We start from the raw sequence: 20152 nt of genomic DNA, 5'->3' as shown, positions 1-20152 counted from the left end.
TTCTGTAGGCAGATCACCAGAACTGTGTACAATACTCCAAATTAGGCCTAACTGATTTGCAAACAACTTCAACATTCATTACATCCCAATTCCTGTACTCCATACTCTGATTTATAAAGGCTAATGTTCTATAACACGAGGAAATCTGCAGATGTTGGAAATTCAACGCTTCTCCCTATAGATGCTGCCTGGCCTGCTGCGTTCCACCAGCATTTTCAATGTGCCATAAGTTCTCTTCATGAATATATCTACCTGTGATGTCACTTTCAAGAAATTTTGGATTTATATTTCCAGACCTCTTTGTTTTATTGCATCCCTCAGTGCTCTGCCATTCAGTGTGTAAGTCCTACCCTACATTGTTCTCACCCTTGTCTGTGTAAAATTCCAGCTGCCATTTTTCGGTTAATTTTTCCAGTTGGTCCAGATCTCGCTGCAAGTTTTGATAACCTTCATTGCTGTCCTGTGCATCCCCAGTCTTGGTGTCATCCACAAAATTGCTGATCCAGTTTACTACATTATCATCCAGATCATAAATATAGACAACGAACAACAATAGCCCTAGGATCAACCCGTGCAGCACACTACTAGTCATACAAACTCTGTACTCTCAATATTTCACTTTTGAAAGTCTCCCACTTGCAAGAAAACAACCTATCCTGATACACACCTGCAAAGGCCTTTCTGATGCCATCAAAGCTGGCCTTACTCCAACTTGGAATCTCAACATGAGGAACAGTCCTACCCATCTCCATAAGTACCTTGAAACTAGTGGAACTAGTTGCCCTATACACCCTTATATAGGAGGCCTCTAGTTGGGACCTCTATATATCGATTAAGGAAACTTTCCTGAACATGTTTGACATACTCAAATTCATCCTGTTCTTACTTTGGAAGATATAGGAGTTGTGGTAGGAACATACACAATGCATTTTGTGCACAAGAATGTGTGCTTGATTTTTGCCATTTCCTTCGATTAGTGATAAGAGTAAAGCATACAATTTAATGTAAATATTTTGTGAGCATTATTAATCACTGTGAAAAGCTGGTTCAGCAATTGTTGCATGGTGTCCAGAGCTCAAATGTCAGAAAGGATTTGTGTTGTGTCCAGAACTTACATTGATAAGGTATTATTTTAAAGTTATCTATAATCTACTATTAATTGCAACAAGAACTTGTCATAATGAAGTCGTCTGGCTTGTCTTCCAAATAGGGACAAAGGCAAGTCAGAACAAGCAAAGCTATAACGACATGTTTCAGAAACAGGTTGGTTGTGATTGCAAATTTGCATAAAGGCTTTGTTGACTTCTAAGTAATAATTTGTTCTTTGGATTTTATAAGACCTTACTGGAATTTTGGTTTTTTGCTGAAAATAGTTTTACTAATGTAAAAGTACAGCTAATAGAAATATTCTTCTGCTCAAAATTGTGGATAAATTATGTTAAAAATATTAGAATATCTTTTTTTAAAATGGCTGAGAATAAACTAAGTATTTATGTTTGTCATTAAATAAAAAGTTTCCTTCAAACAAAAACTTGTGCTTTTTTTTAAAACAAAGAGGTCAGTTTTATTCCGTTTGCAAGCTCTGTTTGGAAGCTCTGCCACTCAACTGAGAAGGTTAGAACTTAGGTGCACCAAACTATAGGAACTTACAGTTAAACTCAATTGTTATTCCACAAATTAGCTAAAAGGGATTTGGATAGACAAGGGATGGAAGGATCTGGACCATATGTGGGCAAAAGGGATAAGGATAGACATGATGATTGACATGTGCTGTGTATTTCTGTTATTCTATAATTTGCTAGTCACAAAAGCTGTTCACAGTACAAGTTTAAAATAATCCTTTTTCTTCCTTTTAACTAATATATTTGGAAGATCATATTTGTGCACAAGTAAAATTCAGCCTAATTCAGTACACTCCAAGTATGATCTCAGCTGCACAATAACCTTTTACTAAACCTGCCTCTACATTGAATATTTGAAAAAAGAAATATAAAATAAGATGTCTCCACTGATGTCAAAGGAAAATTAAATCATGTTCATCATTGATGTAGTGATGGAGCAATTCTTGACAATCACTGTTTAGCTTTATACATTAAAAAAATCCTTGAATGAAGTAAGGAATACTTTCTTTCTTCTTGGTGTATCCACTCATATTTTGTTTATTAAGTTTTTGCATTTGAAAATATTTCCTGGACTTTTCTGAATATTATCATGTTGAGAGTACAGTATTTTAGAATCAAATATCAAATACCACAGTGTTCAAGTATATTTTGCTTGTATTGAATTTTAACAGGCATTTTCATGATACTTAAATTAGCATGCATTACCTTGTAATTCTTCACATAGTATCCATTTCAATATACAGATGCTTATTTGAGAATGCTGTTCTTGGACAACAGTTCAGCATTCAACATCATGATTGCTTCCAATTTCGACAAGAAGCTCAGAGACCTCGGCCTTCACCCTGCCTACTGCAGCTGAATCCTGGACTTCCTGTCAGATTGCTGGCAGGTGGTAAGAGTGGGCTCCCTCGCCTCTGCGCCTCTGACCCTCAACACAGGTGCCCCTCAGGGTTGTGTCCTAAGCCCTCTCCTTTACACTCAGTATACCCATGATTGTGTTACTACATACAGCTCCAATCTGCTAATTAAGTTTGTTGACAATACTACATTGATTGGCCTTATCTCAAGTAATAACGAGGCAGCCTACAGAGAAGAAATCATCACCCTGACACAGTGGTGTCAAGAAAACAACCTCTCCCTCAATGTCGCAAAAACAAAGGAGCTGGTTGTGGACTACAGGAGGAATAGAGACAGGCTCACCCCTATTAACATCAATGGATCTGGGGTTGAGAGGGTGAACAGCTTTAAGTCCCTTGGATCTCACGTAGTCTGTGCATACAGGCTGTGTGGTGAAAAAAGCACATCAACGCTTCTTTCACCTCAGACAGATGAAGGAGTTTGGCATAGGCCCCCAAATCCTAAGAACTTTCTACAGGGGCACAATTGAGAGCATCCTGCCTGGCTGCATCACTGCCTGGTATGGGAACTGTACTTCCCTCAATCGCAGGACTCTGCAGAGTGTGGTGCGGACAGCCCAGCACGTGTGTAGATGTGAACTTCCCAATATTCAGGATACTTACAAAGACAGGTGTGTAAAAAAGCCTGAAGGACCATTGGGGACCCGAGTTAACCCAACCACAAACTGTTCCAGCTGCTACCATTCAGGAAATGGTACTTCAGCATAAAAGCCAGGACCGACAGCTTCTTCCACCAGGCCGTCAGACTGATTAATTCACGTTGATACAATTGCATTTCTATGTTATGTTGACAGTTCTGTTGTACATACTATTTATTATAATTTACTATAAATTGCATATTGCGCATTTAGACGAAGATATAACATAAAGATTTTACTCCTGATGTATGCGAATGATGTAAGTAATAAAGTCAATTCAATTCAATTCAATTCAATTCAGTTCAATTCAACTCAACCTTAAGTTCTAAAATAGACTTTTTGTCAGTTACATTTAAACTTGATACAATTTCAGTTCATTGATTTGTTTTTAATTACATTGATTTGCCATTTTCATTTACAAAGTTTAAACAACTACTACTGTCAGTGAAGGCTGCTCTTGACAACAGATTATCTAGGGTGTTGGTCTATTGTTACGTACCCCGTAACTGGGTCACTTACCAGCAAAGATAGAGAGGTCCGTTGAAGTCTGATGGTACTATTTTTAACAGTATTTATTGATAGAAATACACAAAAATAATATCAATGCAAACACACAGATAATATACGTCATCAATACTAAATCTAAAAGCGTGGGTATAATAATAATCAATAAGAAATAAGCTGTATCGTTGTCTAGGGGATAATGAATTGTCTGATGGAAATATATAGTTCGTTCAGTTCATACAGGCTGCAGCCGTTGGGGACCCTGTGTGGCAATTGTTGGGGAGAGAGAGAGACGGGTTAAAACTTGCCCATTCTGTTTATGATGTCAATCCTTCGAGAGTCGTTGAGAGTTGAGTTCCCCGTTGTTAGCTAAAAACCGTTTTTCCGTGGCAAAGGTCACCGATTCCGGGCAAATGGAAGCGGACGCACGTGGCCTTCCACCGGCTTTCGCTATTACGGGATTGCTAGTGTTTCTTCTGGTGCGTCTGAGGGGCTGTTCCCACAGACCCTCTTTTTATCCTGACTCACAGGGTCTCAGGTGTCAATCAGGTTGGGGATGATGCAATCCCTCCACCAACCTCCTCCTTGGTTCATTGCCTGGGGCTTTGATTGCATCATCCAGGATGCAATACACAAGTCTGTCTCCAAGAGACAAAAGCCGGCATCAATGGGTCCGCCTCTTGGAGGCCAAGACACATTCCAACGACTTGTGGCTTCTGCATGTCTTTCTCTCATTTCCTGGGTCTCCTGAATGGACTCAATAGTGATCTTGCGATTCTCACAAAGGAGGGGGCTACCCCGCAGAGCTGTAGTACATTCATAACACTATTCAATTTGCAAAGCAGGAGTACAGATGAACACTTATAAGCCTTCAAATTTCAAACCAAAGGACTGGTTTCCAGTTCATAATACTGATTTTGAGTGATAGATTTTTTATTTTGCTTGAGTCCCTTCAAGAAATGTTTAAGGAATTTGAATGATGGCACTTTCTGTGACTCAGTGGCCAGGTACACATTCTCACAGGGTAGTTACAACATTATTTTTCTGGCACTAAAGAATTTTTGCACTTTAATGTCTTAACCAGCTTACACCAACTAATCACTGAATTTTTAGAGCATAATAATCGACTATTTGGGCCATCATCTCAGTATGAGCATGCTACCAGAGCAATCCTATAGTCTGGATTATAGATACACTGGCTCTTTCCTTGCGGCCTTTTTGTCTGTGTCATGTATTTGGCCAATTCCCTTTTGAAAGTTACATGGAAGTTACCTCCAACACATCTGCAGAAAATGCATTCCAGATTCCAACTGCACGCTGCACAGAAAACATTTTCCCTACATTTCCTTCATTTTATTCCCATTTACTTATATTGATGACTTCTTCATCCAAAGGCAACAATTGCTCACTGTTTCTTCTGTACAGAATCTTCATCATTTTGTCTACTTCAATCAACTCTCCCCTCAGTCTTCTCAACACCAAAGTAGTATTGGTGTAAAACTTTTCTGAGCCATCTCTAATGCTGTCACATCCTGCCAATAATCTAGCATTCATAACAGAACACAATGATCTAGCTGAGGTGGGCCAGTGTTTACTAATAATTGGATTAATGATCTTTTTTGTAGAAACTACATTTAGAGAGAAAAATTGTAAGTTATCTAATGTGTTTTGAATTTTAAAGAGAACAGGGACACGTACTCTACACTTGCTCTTTCACGAGTCTTAGGTAAATAATGCATTAATTGGGGCAAAATGAGTGTCTTGATGCTTAACAGTATAAAAGTTTTCAAGATTTTCAAAGAGATTTTTCATGGTGCTCAAGATAAAAGCAAGGACCTTAGGGGTGGGGAGAGCCAGCTCTGGATAATTAAGGAAATAAGAGGAGGCATCAATCTAAAAGTCCATGCAGAGAAAGTTGCCAAGAGTAGTGGGAAACCTTTAAAAAGCAACAAAGAACCACTAAGCAAACAATAAGGAAAGAGAAATTTGATTATGAAATTAAAACAATGCAAATTATAAAAATACAGTAATATAAGTCATCATAAATATAATTATAAAAGAGTTGCTAAGGTGAATGTAGGACTCTTGGAAGATGGGAAGGGAGAATTAATATTGGGTTATATGGAAATAGTCGAGGCCTTAAATGACTATTTTTGTTGGTCTTCACTGTGGAGGACAAGTCTAACATGCCAAAGAGAGATATTGTAGATGAAATGGAAGGTGAGGACTTTGATACAATCACTGTCACAAAGGAGTTAGTGATGACCAAACTAGTGAGCCTTAAGATAGACAAGATACTAGGTCCTGATGGGATCCAACCCATGGTAGGAAAGAAGTGACAGAAGTTATAGTAGATGTATTTATGATAATTTACCAGGGTAGGTCCCGAAAGTTTGGAAGACAGTGAATATGAAGCCACTGTTTGAAAAAGGAATTAGATAGGTTGGCCAGCTAACTTAATGTCTGTAGTCAGGAAAATGCTTGAAGCTGCCATTAATTAAGCAATAATGAGACATCAGGATAGAAGTGAACTAACTTGCTGGAGTTTTGTGAGGATATAATGAGCACAATGGATAGAGGGGAACAGGAGGATGTTGAATTCTTGGATTTCCAGAAGGTGTCCAATAAGGTTCTCCACAAATGACTTAGCAATAAAGTAAGGATGCATGGATTTGGGGGTAAAGTGTTAGCATGCATAGAGGATTAGTTAACCAATAGACGGCAGAAAGTTGGGATAAATTGGTGATGCTCTAGTCAGCTGTCAGTCATGAGTGGATTGTCACAGTTGTTGGCGCTGGGCCCATAACTGTTCATGATATAAATTAACAATTTTGAGAGAAAACTAAGTTTGCTGATGACACTAAATTGGGTGGAAAAGCAAAATGTGCAGAGGATTCGGGAGAGTATTTAGACAGATATGGATACGTTAAGTGAGTGGGCAAGGGTCTGACAGATGGAGTACAATGATGGTAAATGCAAAGTCATCGACTTTGGAAGAAAAATAGAAGATCAAATTATCCTTTAAACAGTAAAAGATTGCAGCATGCTGTTGTTCCAAGAAACTTGGGAGTGCTTGTGCACAAGTTGCAAAAAGTTGGTTTGCAGGCGCAGCAGTTTATCAAAAAGGCATAGGGATTGCTCCAGGAATTGAATTTAAGAACAGGGAGGTTATTCTGCAACTGCACAGGGTTCAGGGTGAAGCTAAACCTGGAGCACTGGGTGCAATTTTAGTCTCCTTGCTTGAGAAAACAAATACTGGCTTTGGAGGCAGTGGAGAAAATGTTTATCAGGTTGAATCTGAGTGAAAAGGGGTTTAGCCAATGAAGAGGGACTGGGTCACATGAGAATATATTTGCTGGAATTCAGAAGAATGAGAGGAAGTCTTATAGAAACATCGAAAACGATAAAAGGAATATCCTAACCATCATCTATTGTATTTTCTTTAAAAAATGTTTAGGTTATGGATTCAATGAACAAGTGTGCAGACTGAGAGTTCTCTATTAGCAGTCCTGGTAGTTAAAAGTCAAATATTTTGCAAAATTCTTCCACCACATAATAACTAGAATAAACTATCTACGTGTGAATGGTGAGGTTATATGCAAGAGGTACTCTTGTATAAAATGAAATCTAAATTCAGGTGAAGACACTGAGGGATTCAGTTTTAACAGCAGGAGTGCCGCTTCTCATGTAAAATGGTCAGTAATTCAAAATGAGGGAGCTTTTAAACTGAACCATTATTCCCCTGTGGCAGTTTTTAGGTAGGAATGTTACTATCTATAAAGATGCTTAATTATGAAAATGATCTGCAGCAAGCAAATGGGAGGTCAATTTGCATTGCTCAAAGCATGACCTTGAAATGTATCAGTCCTTTACTAGACTGGAGTGCCGCTGTTAGCTTATTGGAGTCTGGCCTGATAGATTGCCTCAACCTTCTCGGCCTGACTTGTCTGCCAGCTGGTGGTTGTGTGGCAGCCAACTATCTTCTCACTCTTGCAGTGCCAGAAATCTGCAGTGATGAAGTACACTAATCAAGTCTAATACTCGATGTACTCTGAGTGGCCACATTATTAAGTATAGCTGTACACCTGCTGGTTAATGCAAATATCCAAATCAGACTGTCATGTGGCAGCAACTCATGCATAAAAGCTTGCAGACATGGTCAAGGGGTTAAGTTGTCGTTCTGACCAAACATCAGAATGGAGAAGAAATGTGATCTAAATGACTTGAACCATGGAATGATTGCTGCTGCCAGTTAATGAGAGAAGTCAGAGGGAAATGGCTAGACTGGTTCAAGCTGATGGGATGGTGACAGTCGCTCAAATGTTTTACAACAGTGGTGTGCAGAAGATCATCTCTGAACACTCAACACGTCGAACCTTGAAGTGGATGGATTAAGCAGCAGAAGATTGCATTGTGTTCCACTCAGGTACCTAATAAAGTGGACAGGGTGTGTATGTGTGCTATCTAAAATAAGTAACAAGGTGAGGTCAGGAAGTCTGATTGTTCTTTTTTAAATTCCAGGCATGTTGAGGCAAACTAGCACCTGAACATTATCCCTATGACATCAATGCCATACGACCCTGATTTTCCAGTTTCAGTAACTCCATTTCACTTTTGTCAGATGAACCACGTGGATAATAGAGGTACATAGTCCCATAAATATCACAGAGTATTTGAAGGATCTCTTTGATAATTTCATTTTAATTGAAATGTTCAAATAATTTAGTGATCTGCATAATGGATAGTAATATTGTTAAAAACAAGTCTTCCAGTAATTCTATAACACAGGAATCAGTAATCGTTGCTTTGTAAAAATTATAGATTATATATTTGAGTGTTTCATACGAATGTGTTGAAACACCATCAATAAATTTATTTTTATACATAATTTGCGCTTTAAAAATGTACGCCTTGTTTAGTGACGCTAATGATATAAATAAATCTCTTGTTTTGATGTTATAATTCGTTGTGCATTATTCTACATATGCCTCCACGTTCACAACTTCCTGTTTGAAAAATGGCAAGACCGACTTCATTTGCACAGTGCGATCCCAGCGGGACGTGGAGATCAGGCTGCCGGACGAATTCCGGTCGCCCCCACCCCCGAGCCCCGCGCAGCGCGAGCCGCTCGCCCGGCGCACGCGGGTAATTGACAGCCCAAGCAGCTGCGCGAGACCTGCCCTCCAAACATCTCGAGTTTCGGCTGCCCGCCGGCGTCGAGTCGGGGCTCTCGCGATATCTGGCCGCTGAGAGACCTGCGCACTGAGGGTAGCGGCCGCCATAGAGCCGGGCTGGTATTTTCGAACAGATTTTTTTTATATTGAAACCAATTTCATGGTGGAGGGTCCCGCCGCCTCTTTGCTGAAGGGGTCGGTTCGAGCCGAGCCTTAGGCCGGCTATCCATTCTAACGGGAGGCGGGTAGTTGCAGCTTATACTTTCATCAGGACCTCCCCACCCCCTGCCCCCTCTTTTTTTTCCTCTCTTCCCCTGTAAGTGAGTCCTATGTGAAAGAAGCCATCAGCCAACATGTCAAACCTGGGCAAAGCTGTGACGAAGAAAGACACCAAGATGAGGATACGAGCCTTTCCTGTAAGTAAGGAGCCGACCAGAGCGACTTAACCCACCGAGGCACTAGCCTCACCGCAGAGCAGACAGAGAAGTTTCAAATCGAGGGCCCGGGCTTTGCGGATGTCAACATAGCAGCAGGCCCCTTGTCGTTTGATTAATATTCATGGATGGCTGTTAAATGTGACGATGTCTTCATTAGAGAGTATGGTGTATTTGTATTTGTTTGTTATTACTTAATTATACTTCCTCCGTCTGCCATCCAACCTACCCAAAAACAAAAATGAAAATCAAGTAATTTTATTTGCCTTGTCTGTGACAGATTTTTGGGACAATAGGATGTTGCTAGTGATTCAAGACCCTGACAAGGGAGGCTTACAGCATAGTATTTTTAAAAATTTTAAGTGTTACTACTTAGGGTATTTTATGTATGAAGTTAGTGGAATGTTGTCTATTTACGTTGTTTTCAGTGCAGTTGAAAGACCCTTACCTTTAACGGATGATGTGTAACAAGGATCAATCAGCTCGCTACTAAGTATTCCAACTTGCTGCCATATTTGCATTTTAGTTACAGTGTAAAAATTCAAATGGTGGTACCTTATTTGACCTTGGGCTCTCGTTCACTTTGGCGATTTGGTTCTCTAACATCTACATTATAAGCAAATAAAAAGGTGTGTATAATATTTCTATCACTTGTAGTGCAGACAGTTAGTCAAAATACATTTCATATTTGTTTTAAATATTACAAAATATAGACTTCAGGTTGAAATCTTAAATATTGTAGTTTTATATCATGTGTTACTACTTGAAAGTATTCTTATAAGGTTCGCAGTAATTCATTAAACTTTTTACCTAATGCAGATTATAGAACACACTATTCCCTGATTTCACCTTTTTCATCAATTCAGAAATGTGTAAATTGAACATGCAAAATAAACTTTGTGTGGAGGGACTGTGCCTTGCTGATATTGTAGTAAATGCACTTTTAAAAATGTTCAGTTGTGACATTAGATGGGGAACCCTTTCATTGATGTTTGCATGAGCAGATGTTTTTCAAGCTGGTTTTACTACTTGGATCCTGTTATTCTGAGTTGGGTTTGAGGGTTGTGCAGCTGAACGATAGACCTGTCAGTGGAAGGTAGTGGGTGGTGACAGTGTTTAAGGGAGAATTTGAATATATACATTTTCAAAACAAATGCACTAAGTACTGTTGATCATGTAGATATATCAAAATAAAAATGCTTGCTATTCTTGAAAATAGCGTCAGATATCATTTCGCTGTTCCATTGTTTTTTGAAGGATGCTATACTGCATCCATTAGCGAATAGATTACCACTATCTAATCTACAGGGATATAGTTACCCAAGTACAAATACTGGTAGTAAATGCACTGGGAATATGAGACTTTTAAAGCACAGTTTCTCTCTAAAATTGGTCAACTGCTGTTTTCATTTGTGTATGAAAGATTTTCATCTGATTTTTATGGGGAAATACATTGTGTAAAATCAGTACAAGAGATTCTGCAGATGGTGGATATCTAGAGCAGCCCACACAAAATTGCTGGAAGGGTCTCAGCTCAAAATATCATCCCTTTCTTCCTCTCCATAGATGCTATCTGGCTTTCTGAATGCCTCCAGCGTTTTGTGTAAAAATCAAATTGTTTTGAGTGCATTGAATTTTCTGGTAGTCTCAGCTCTAGTTTCTATCTATGAAGGAGAACAATCTATTGTTGATCCTTCATGGATCAATCTATTGTTCTCCTTCATGGATATATTCAGCTTCTCATGGTGTATTCCATAGATTCATTTCTGTCTGGGTGAAGAAATGTCTTATTATGATGCATGGTGTGCTCTAATTAAAGACCAATTCTTTGTTCTAGGCACTTCAAACATGGAGGCATCATACCTGCCCTGCTAACCCATGAAGAATATTATTTATTTATTTTATTTAGAGACACAGCACACTAATGGGCCCAATAAACCTGTACTGCTCAATTGCACCCATGTGGCAAATTAACCTACTAATCGTATGTTTTTGGAATGTGGGAGGAAGCTGGAGCACCTGTGGGAAACGCATGGTCTCAAGGAGAATTTCCAAACTCCTTGCATACATAAGAGATCACTTTTCTAAAATTTATCTTGCTCCTTGTATGATAAGTCAATCATAACAGTGATTTAATCTGGTGAACCCTCGTTGCCTTAATAAGTTTGCCCTACTTATTTAGGTAGATGTTGCATGTACAACATTATAACAAAACAATTCAGCACAGTAGTAGGTCCTTCCGGCCCAATAAGCCTGTCCTGCCCAGTTGTACCCAGTGGCAAATTACCTGACCATCAGTATGTCTTTCAAATGTGGGGAAACCCTCACAGTGACAAGAACATACAAACTTCTTACAGAAAGTGGTGGTCAATAAGAGATCACTTTTCTTCTAAAATCTAGCTAACTAGATAAACCCAATCATACCAGTGACTTAGAAAAAGAGACAACTTGCCCTACAAATCTCCTTTCAATTGACTCTTCTTAGTATTGGGCATTTTGATCCTGATGAAAATACCAGCTGTTTCCTCTATGCCTCTTGTAATCTTATAAGCTTTTATTTGATCTCCTGTAAGTCTCCACCCCTCCAGAGAAAACTGAGTTTATGTAACCTTTCCTCTATTCCAGGTAACATGCAATTAAGTATTTTCTGCACCTCTTATAATGGGACAACCAGAATTGAATGTAGTTCTCTTGATGTGGACTCACTCGAGTTTTATACTAGATGTGATTTCAGCAAAGCCCTCCATATTTGGAGGAAGGTCTCCCTAACTATGTACTTAAATCCTGTTGATCAAAAGAAAGTAACCGGATATATAGGCCTACTTGCTTGATATATCTGCATGCTATATTTTTGTAATTTGTATACTAGGGTGTTTGGTCACTGACAGCAAGAGTAGTTTTGAAACTTTTAACATTTCAAAACAGGAAGAAATGCACTTTTTTTTCTGCCAAAGGGGTAAAGTTCACACTTGTTCATTGTATTGTAGATGTCATGTTCTTGCCATTTATTTAAACTGTCCGCATCTCTGAAGCCTCACAGTTACCACTGCCATCCTGCTTTCTCGTATCCTCAAGCTTGGATGTTTTACACTTGATTCCCTCATTCAATTGTGTATAATTCATCTGGTCACTGCCTTTTAACAAAAAAGTTTGTTCCTATTGCTTTCTGTTTATTAACCAATACTCAGAGTGTGTTATTATGTTACTCTGTGCTCCAGCATGATTTCTTAATTTATGGAGCAAAAACAATCATCCTAGGAAATTAGCTGGCTAGTGGTATGGTGGCATCCGCACCGGACTTCAAGGCGACTGGTCCGGGATTCGAATCCGGCCGGTTCCTTTTATGCTTTCCAGCTGTATGCTTGGTTAAGCAATCCAGCAACTCTGTCTCATTTTTAAAAAACCAGACAAAACGCTGAAGAAGTGGCAAGGTTGCTGCTTGATGCCCCACAAGACATGGAAAAGAGCCACAACATCCTAGGATATTACCCATTAAGCACAATTTTGCAAAAGAAAATGGCTGGACATCATGCATTGACATTGTTGATGCAGTAAATTCCCCTGCTGGAAAAGCGGCCAGCGACTTGTAGAGAAAGGTAGCTTTCTAAATTAGACCTATTTCTCAAAGAACTGGTATTGTTAATAGTTCAAATTGAGAAGTTGTGATCTCTTGTATTGAAGGCTTTCTGCAAGTCCAAATACATAATGTAATTCACCTTTTATCTGTTCTGATCGTTACAACCTTAAGTTCCATTAGATTAATCAAACATGATTTCTCTTTCAAAAATCTGATTCTGCATCTGTTAACTTTAAGGTGCCCTGTTACCACTTAATTAAGCTCTAGCATTTACCTTAACAATTGATAATACATTAACTGGTCATTAGTTTGCTGCTATCTCTCAAAATAGTTTTATCAACAGAGTTTGTATTGATTATCCTTCATATAACTAATAGTGCCCTTTAATAAGAAGCGGAGCAAACTCTTACTTACACAATCAATTTTATGATGGAGCAGATAAGAGATTTCAGATAATAAATGATTGTGCTTCAGAGTTTTACTGGCACCATCAGTAGATGTACATCATCTTTGCACAACATTTAAAAAACTCTATTTTACATATTTGGAAATTTTAATTTCTCTTTTTAAAAAGTTGCTTTCCATTGACTATTTTCTGTATTAATATAAGTTTTAATCAACTAAATTCCAGAAATTCCCTTAGATAGTAGCTGAATATTAGCTATAAAGGGCCAACCATATTATGCATGAATGGTGATAGATTATTTTCATGAAAAGTCTTCTGAAATGTGTTCCTGTTTTGTGCTGGAATGAATCATTTGCTATACTACCAATTTTGGGAATATTTATTTGCTCCCAAACTAACAATATGAAATTAGTGCATTTTCTTATCCAAAGTAGTTAATTTTTGTGGTAATTGTGCAGGTATTCAAGTACTTGATTTCATCTCAAAGAAAGTTTGTTTCTTTAATGCATCTGCAAAATTTGTCTATTTCGGATTCCGATAGTTTTATTTGCAGAGTATATTTTAATATAGAAAAACTGTCCTGAACAAAAAACATTGAAACGTGTTTTTGTAGCAGCGCACACAAATGCTGGAGGAACTCAGCAGGTCAGGCACCATCTGTGAAGATGAATAAACAATTGATGTTTCAGGGCAAGACCCTTCTTCAGGACTGGAAAGGAAGGGGGAAGATGCCAGAATCAAAAGGTGGGGAGGAAGGAAAATAGCAGAAGATGATGGGTGAAACTGATAGGGGTGGGGAAGATAAAGGGCTAGAGAGGAGGAATCTGACCATGGGGGGAGGGGAAGGAAGGGTACGAAAGGGAGGAAGTAGGCAGATGAGAAGAGGCAAGAGGCCAGAATGGGGAGTAGAAGAAGACGGAACGGGGAGGGATTTTTTTTTTGTTACTTGAAGGAGAAATTGGTTGGAGGCTACCCAGAAGGAGTGTGAAGTGTTGTTCTTCCACCCTGAGAGTGGTCTCGTGTGGCACAGTAGGAGGCCATGGACTGACATGTTGGAATGGGAATTAAAATGGTTGGCCACTAGGAAAGTCTGCTTTTGGTGCACGGAGCAGAAGTGCTCAACAAAGGGTCCCCCAATTTATGACGGGGTCTCACAGGAGGCCGCACAGGAGCACCTGACATGATAGATGACCCCGGCATAGTCGCAGGTAATGGATGGTTCGGGGCCCTGAATAGAAGTGAGGAACAAGGGGAATAGGCAGGTGTAGCACTTTAGACACTTGAAGAGATAAGTGGCAGGAGGGAGATTAGTGGGGAGGGACGAATGAACAAGGGAATCATAGATGGAGCAATTCCTGCAGAAAACGGAGAGTGGGAGTGGTAAAGATGTGTTTGGTAGATGTTGCCTGACTTGCTGAGTTCCTCAAGTATTTGTGTGTCTTGCTTTGGATTTCAGTATCTGCAGAATTTCTTGTTCATTTTTGTAGCAACTTGAGCAAGTTTTTGTTTTGTATTTCATAAAGGACCTAATAATTGAACTTCAGTGTTGACATTTGAGTCAGCATTGAGCAGTAATGTGAAATGTTGATTTAGTAACAGAAATTTGCAGTGTCAGACTATTAAGTATGTGATTATTTTGCATAGGGGAGTTTATAAAGTCATTTACTGTACCCTTAACATTTTATACAGTACTGTTCAAAAGTCTTAGGCACCCCAGATATTTTATAAATTTTGTTTTAGATGTTTATTTTTTGCCTTTTGCAGTAGTGTCAGTGGAAATGAGCATATTTTAAAATGTCCAAACATTCTTTTTTCCAAAAAATTAAATGTTACTGATAGTTTTTGTATTTTGTTAAAGAAAGTGACATTTTAAGTAATAGATAACTTACCAAATAAAAATGATTGCTTTGTAGGTGTATAGCTCAATGCATGATTAAACAAATGTAACAAACAGGATGCAAATGATCAATAGCATAATGAATTGAATGAACTAAACTGATTAACAGAAAAGTGTAGAAGGAATCAAACTGAGCGAAGTACAGCCAAACTAAAAGGTGCGGGTATGGCAGATGTGACAATTTAACCTTTATATCATAAATTCTTAAACTATGGCAAGAGTGAGCATAGCAATAAGACAACTGGTTGTCATCTTGCATTAGCAAGGTCTCTCCCAAGCAGAAATTTTTTGGCAGATAGGAATTTCAAGATGCACTGTCCAAGCTTTTCTAAAGAAGCACAAAGAAAAGGGTAAGGTTGAAGACCAGAAATGCAGTGATCGGGCAAGGAAACTAAGTGCAACAGACGAGAGATACATTGAACTGACATTTCTTCTGAATTGGAAGAAGTCTGGCACTGCTATCAGCTCTGAACTCTCAGAAATGACTGGAACCCATGTGCACCTCTCTACTGTCTGGAGAAGTCTTGTCAGAAGAGGTCTTCATAGAAGAATTGCTGCCAAAAAGCCATTCCTCCGAAGTGGAAATGATGCACAAAGTCACAAGGGCTGGGGTGTTGAATGATTGCAGCAAGTGCTCTGGGCTGACAAGTCAAAATTTGAAATTTCTGGCTCAACCTGGAGTCAGTTTGTAGAAGAGCTGGAAAGCACTACATGGATGAGTTTCTGCAGTGAAGTACAATGAAAGTTCCCTGCAATTTTGGGGCTGCATTTCTCCAAATGGATTTGGTGATCTGGTTGGAATTATGGGATCCTCAATACTGAGAAGTACAAGCAGATTCTCATCCATCACATACTACCATCAGGCAGATGTTCAATTGGTCCCAACTTCATTCTGCAGCAGGATAATGATCCCAAACACACAGCCAAGGTCATAGAGAACTATCTTCAGTGAAAAGAAAAGCAAGAAGTTTTGCAACAGATGGTATAGCTTCCACAGACCCCCGGACCTTAGCATCATTGAGGCACTCTGGGATTACCTGATGAGACAGAAGCAGGTGAGACAGCTAAAGTCTGCAGAACAACTGTGACAAAGTTTCTAAGATGCTTGGAGCAATCTACTAGCCCTTTTCCCCCCATAAAACTGCATGATAGTGTACCCACAAACAAGAGGAAATCTGCAGAGCCTGAAATCTGATCAACACACAATATGCTGGAGGAACTCAGCAGGCCAGGCAGCATCTAGGAAAAGAGTACAGTCGATGTTTTGGGCTGAAACCTTTTCGTAGGACAATATACCTATGACAGTTTTAAAGGCAAAGGGTGGTCATGCCAAATATTTAGATTGTTACTTGTCCTTATAGTAAACTTTTTGCTAGAAACTTTTCATTCATTACTTTTGATAACACAGAATTTTTTGTGGTTAAGACTTTTGCACGGTCCTGTACAGTTGGAAGAGATTTGTATTCATTGACTGATATTCAATAATGCAATTGAAATTTTTGCATTTTGGGGAGAGAAAAGCATGGATCTGAGAATGTTCCTGCATAGAGTTTTTGAAAAGTAGAAGCATAGTGCTTCTAATTCATATCATTTAATTTGTGTACACTTTTCAACTACCTGTTTATTATTTCCTCAATAATAATTAAACTCTGACCTGAATATTTCCTTTGGAATTTCAAGCAGTGATAGATTTTGAAATCACATGGTGTAACTGCATAATCAAAGATCACTTGCCATTGAAACAGCAGGCCTCTACTTGCCTCAAGTGATCAGGAAAATGATCACCCGACAATGGGTGTGTATCTGTACATACATGTACTAATTAGATAGAAAAATAATTGGCCCTGAGGTTAACGTCATAAGTGCAAATATGTGGATAGCAAATCAGAGGATGATGAAACTTAGGTGTGCACATCAAGATTTTGTGTAGACTAATTGATTTAAAAAGTTGGAACATCTTGTAAAGAAGCTGTAATACATGATGTATAGATTCAAATTTGGTGTAAAGAAGTGTTCCCATATAAGAGGGGTACATTAATGGGTAACCCCCCACGTTACTAGAATATGGGTCATATTGTGATTTTGTTTTTCTCCCCCCTCGTAATGTGAGGCTGCATCTGTGCACCTGCAAGAAACATTGAAAGGAAATGTGTTCATTTATTTACTATTTCCCCTCATATAAATTCTAAGAACTTATGTTGTATCTCATTTTTTTAAGGAGTGACATGAGTTCCCATAACCCAAATGGTCATAACATGGGGGTCATTGGAATGCATACATCTTTATGAATTTTTTACACACCAAAACCCAAGGTATAAGTTTGTAAGTTGCACTGTCCATACAAGACCTTTCCTCATCAATAAAGGAAAAAAAGAACAAAATGCTGTATACATAGATCACAGTTTACTATAAGGAGTAGTAACAATGTAAGCTTTTCTATTCCACTCTACAATTCTCACCTCTCTTCACCTCTTTCTTCATTTCTAATTACTAGCTTTCTCAAATTGATTATTATTGCGGTCAAACGGGCTGACCCTGTTGAAATCTCCGGAGTGATGAGTAGTGCCAGCTTGGGGACTTCAGCTACTCCAAAGCTTGAGTTTATTCAACCAGATGCACTAAGTGAGGCTTGCAACAAGAGGGTACAAATAATGCAGAATGAAATAGGGGATAATTTACTTGATTTGCATTTAATTTTGTTCATTGTATTAAGGAATTTAAAACTCTGCTATTGGTTTGCAGAAGGCATAGGAAAAGTGGGACAATCTTCCCAAGTTATATGGATTGTATAAATTTGGGGATGCAGCTGTACATTATTCAAATTGGATAGTTCTTTTATATCTTGAAGGCAAAACAATGGTATTACTGCAAAACAATACTTGAGGTTTTCAGTGTGATTCTGTGACCCTCATTACTGGGGAAAAAAGAGCTGTGGGAAAACTGGAGCATAAATTTGTCTGTCGTGACTCACATTATTACATTTTAAAGAATAGCTCAAACAATTTTAACATTTTTCATTAGGTCAGAGCTTAGAAGTCAGGGAGACGGAAGAATTTCCCACAAATGCCTAAGAATCTCTTGTGTTGTTATTACTGTTGTATGACTAATTGTGAATGACTACTTGATTGCAATAGTTGTTTCTAATATTGCAAATGGAAGGAAACAGTAAATGATTAGCCATGCTGTACGAAGAGGAGTTCACCACTATTTCATTTTATTTGTGGGTTTATTCAAGACAAGATAAAGTAATTTTCAAGCTACTATAATGTTTCTTCTCTTTTCTATGCTTGAGAAATTTTTTTAAATGTAGAATTTATTTTATTTCTTGCATCCATCTCACAACATGAAGTAAAAATCTTTATGTTGAGTCTCCATTGTAATGTACAAGCAATAAAGAAGGAAAGTGTGGGAGGATATTGCCCAAACAGTAAGATTTTATTCATACCTGTTTTGTATACATGTATGTACAGTTAGATATGCAATCAGATCAATGTGTATTGATAAATCTGATGGCCTGGTGAAAGAAGATGGCCTGTTGGTCCTGGCCTAAATGCTGTGGTATTGTTTGCCAGATGAAAGCAGCTGAAACAGTTTGTGTTTGGGGTGACAGTTTCCCTGATGATCGATCCTCCAGGCCCTTTTTGTGCACCTGCTGCTGTAAATGTCCTGACTGAAAAGAGGAAAGGTCACATGCACAGATTCGCTGGGCTATCCGCACCACACTCTGCAATGCCCTGCGAATGAGGGTAGTACAGTTCCCGTACCAGGCGGTGACACCGCAGTCAGGATCCTCTTGAAGGTGCCTCTAAAGAAAGCCTTTGGATTTGGGGACTCGTGCCAGACTTCTTCAGCTGTCTGAGGTGAAAGAGACATTGTTGTGCTTTTGTCACCACACAGCTGATAGATATAGTCCAGATGAGATCTTCGGTGATGTGTATACTGAAGAAATTGAAACTACTCACCCCTTAACTACAGTCCTATTGATGTCAATAGGGGCTAACCTGTCTCCATTCCTCCTTTGTTGTTTTGACATTGAGGGAGTGGTTGTTTTCTTGGCACCACTGTGTCAGGGCATTGACTTCTCTGTAGGCTGTTTCATCATTGTTGGAAATGAGGCCTATTAATGTGTCATCTGCAAATTTGATCAGATTATGGGATGTTCATGCTAGGTGATGCAATTGTTTTCCTTTTGATCCACAACTGAGCAATGTTTCAGGAATGCCACAAGTGCCATTGTTTTCCATTAGATATTCTTGGAATTTTTGTGCAAAGTTGCTGATCAGTATTTTTTATAGTGTGTTGAAGGCAGTTGAAATTTACTACTTCATGAGATGGCTGACAATACTGGCATTTATTGTTTATCCCTAATTGCCTAGATGTAAGAATTTACTTAAGAATTGACCACTTTAGTGAGTCTTTAATTGCTTATAAACAAGTCTGGGTTGGAGGGCAGAATTCCTTCCTTAAAGGGCAGTAGTTTAAATTGATTTTTTTCATGGAAAACGTGTTCACTGTTTCTGAGATTTAAATACTGAAAATGCTGGAAATACACAGAAGGTCAGGTTACATCTTTGGGAAAGCAGAGTTAACATTTCAGGTTGAAGGCGCCATAGAAGCTAGAAAGGGGACCATATCTTGTTAAACTGTGTTGAGGGTGGAGAAGTGGAGTGAAGTTGGAGTTGTTTAGGCTAAGGTAAAACCAGGGACAAAAGATTATAAACATTTGATGAGTGAGACCGTTGTCAGAATAATGGATTTGTGAAACGCAGAGCAAGAAAGATGCCTGGAAATTCAGATAAGTTTGTCTTCAATTACCAATGGGTGAGGAAAGAGAAGGGGCTGAGCAAAATAAACAAGGTAAGCCAATTTCACAGATGTGTAACTGACACAGACTCAGTAAATTGCAGTTACTGAGACTGGAGTAATCTGGGATTAAAACTAAATTCCTATGGTTGTGAGGGGGAATGAAAGGAAATATGACAC

At 38.7% G+C, this 20152-nt stretch overlaps 1 protein-coding gene across 1 annotated transcript in view; it reads left to right on the top strand.

The window, feature by feature from the left end:
- Positions 1-8926: 8926 nt before the first annotated feature.
- Positions 8927-20152, top strand: part of LOC140725472 (cullin-3-like) — a 91289-nt gene continuing 80063 nt past the window's right edge. The window contains 1 exon segment of the mRNA XM_073040969.1: positions 8927-9271. Coding sequence (XP_072897070.1) covers positions 9209-9271 — 63 coding nt within the window. The 5' untranslated portion in view covers positions 8927-9208.

The sequence above is a fragment of the Hemitrygon akajei genome, chromosome 3 (genome assembly GCF_048418815.1).
Source record: "Hemitrygon akajei chromosome 3, sHemAka1.3, whole genome shotgun sequence".
In the NCBI taxonomy this organism is placed as follows: domain Eukaryota; kingdom Metazoa; phylum Chordata; class Chondrichthyes; order Myliobatiformes; family Dasyatidae; genus Hemitrygon; species Hemitrygon akajei.
This window is presented reverse-complemented; position numbering and strand designations above follow the sequence as displayed.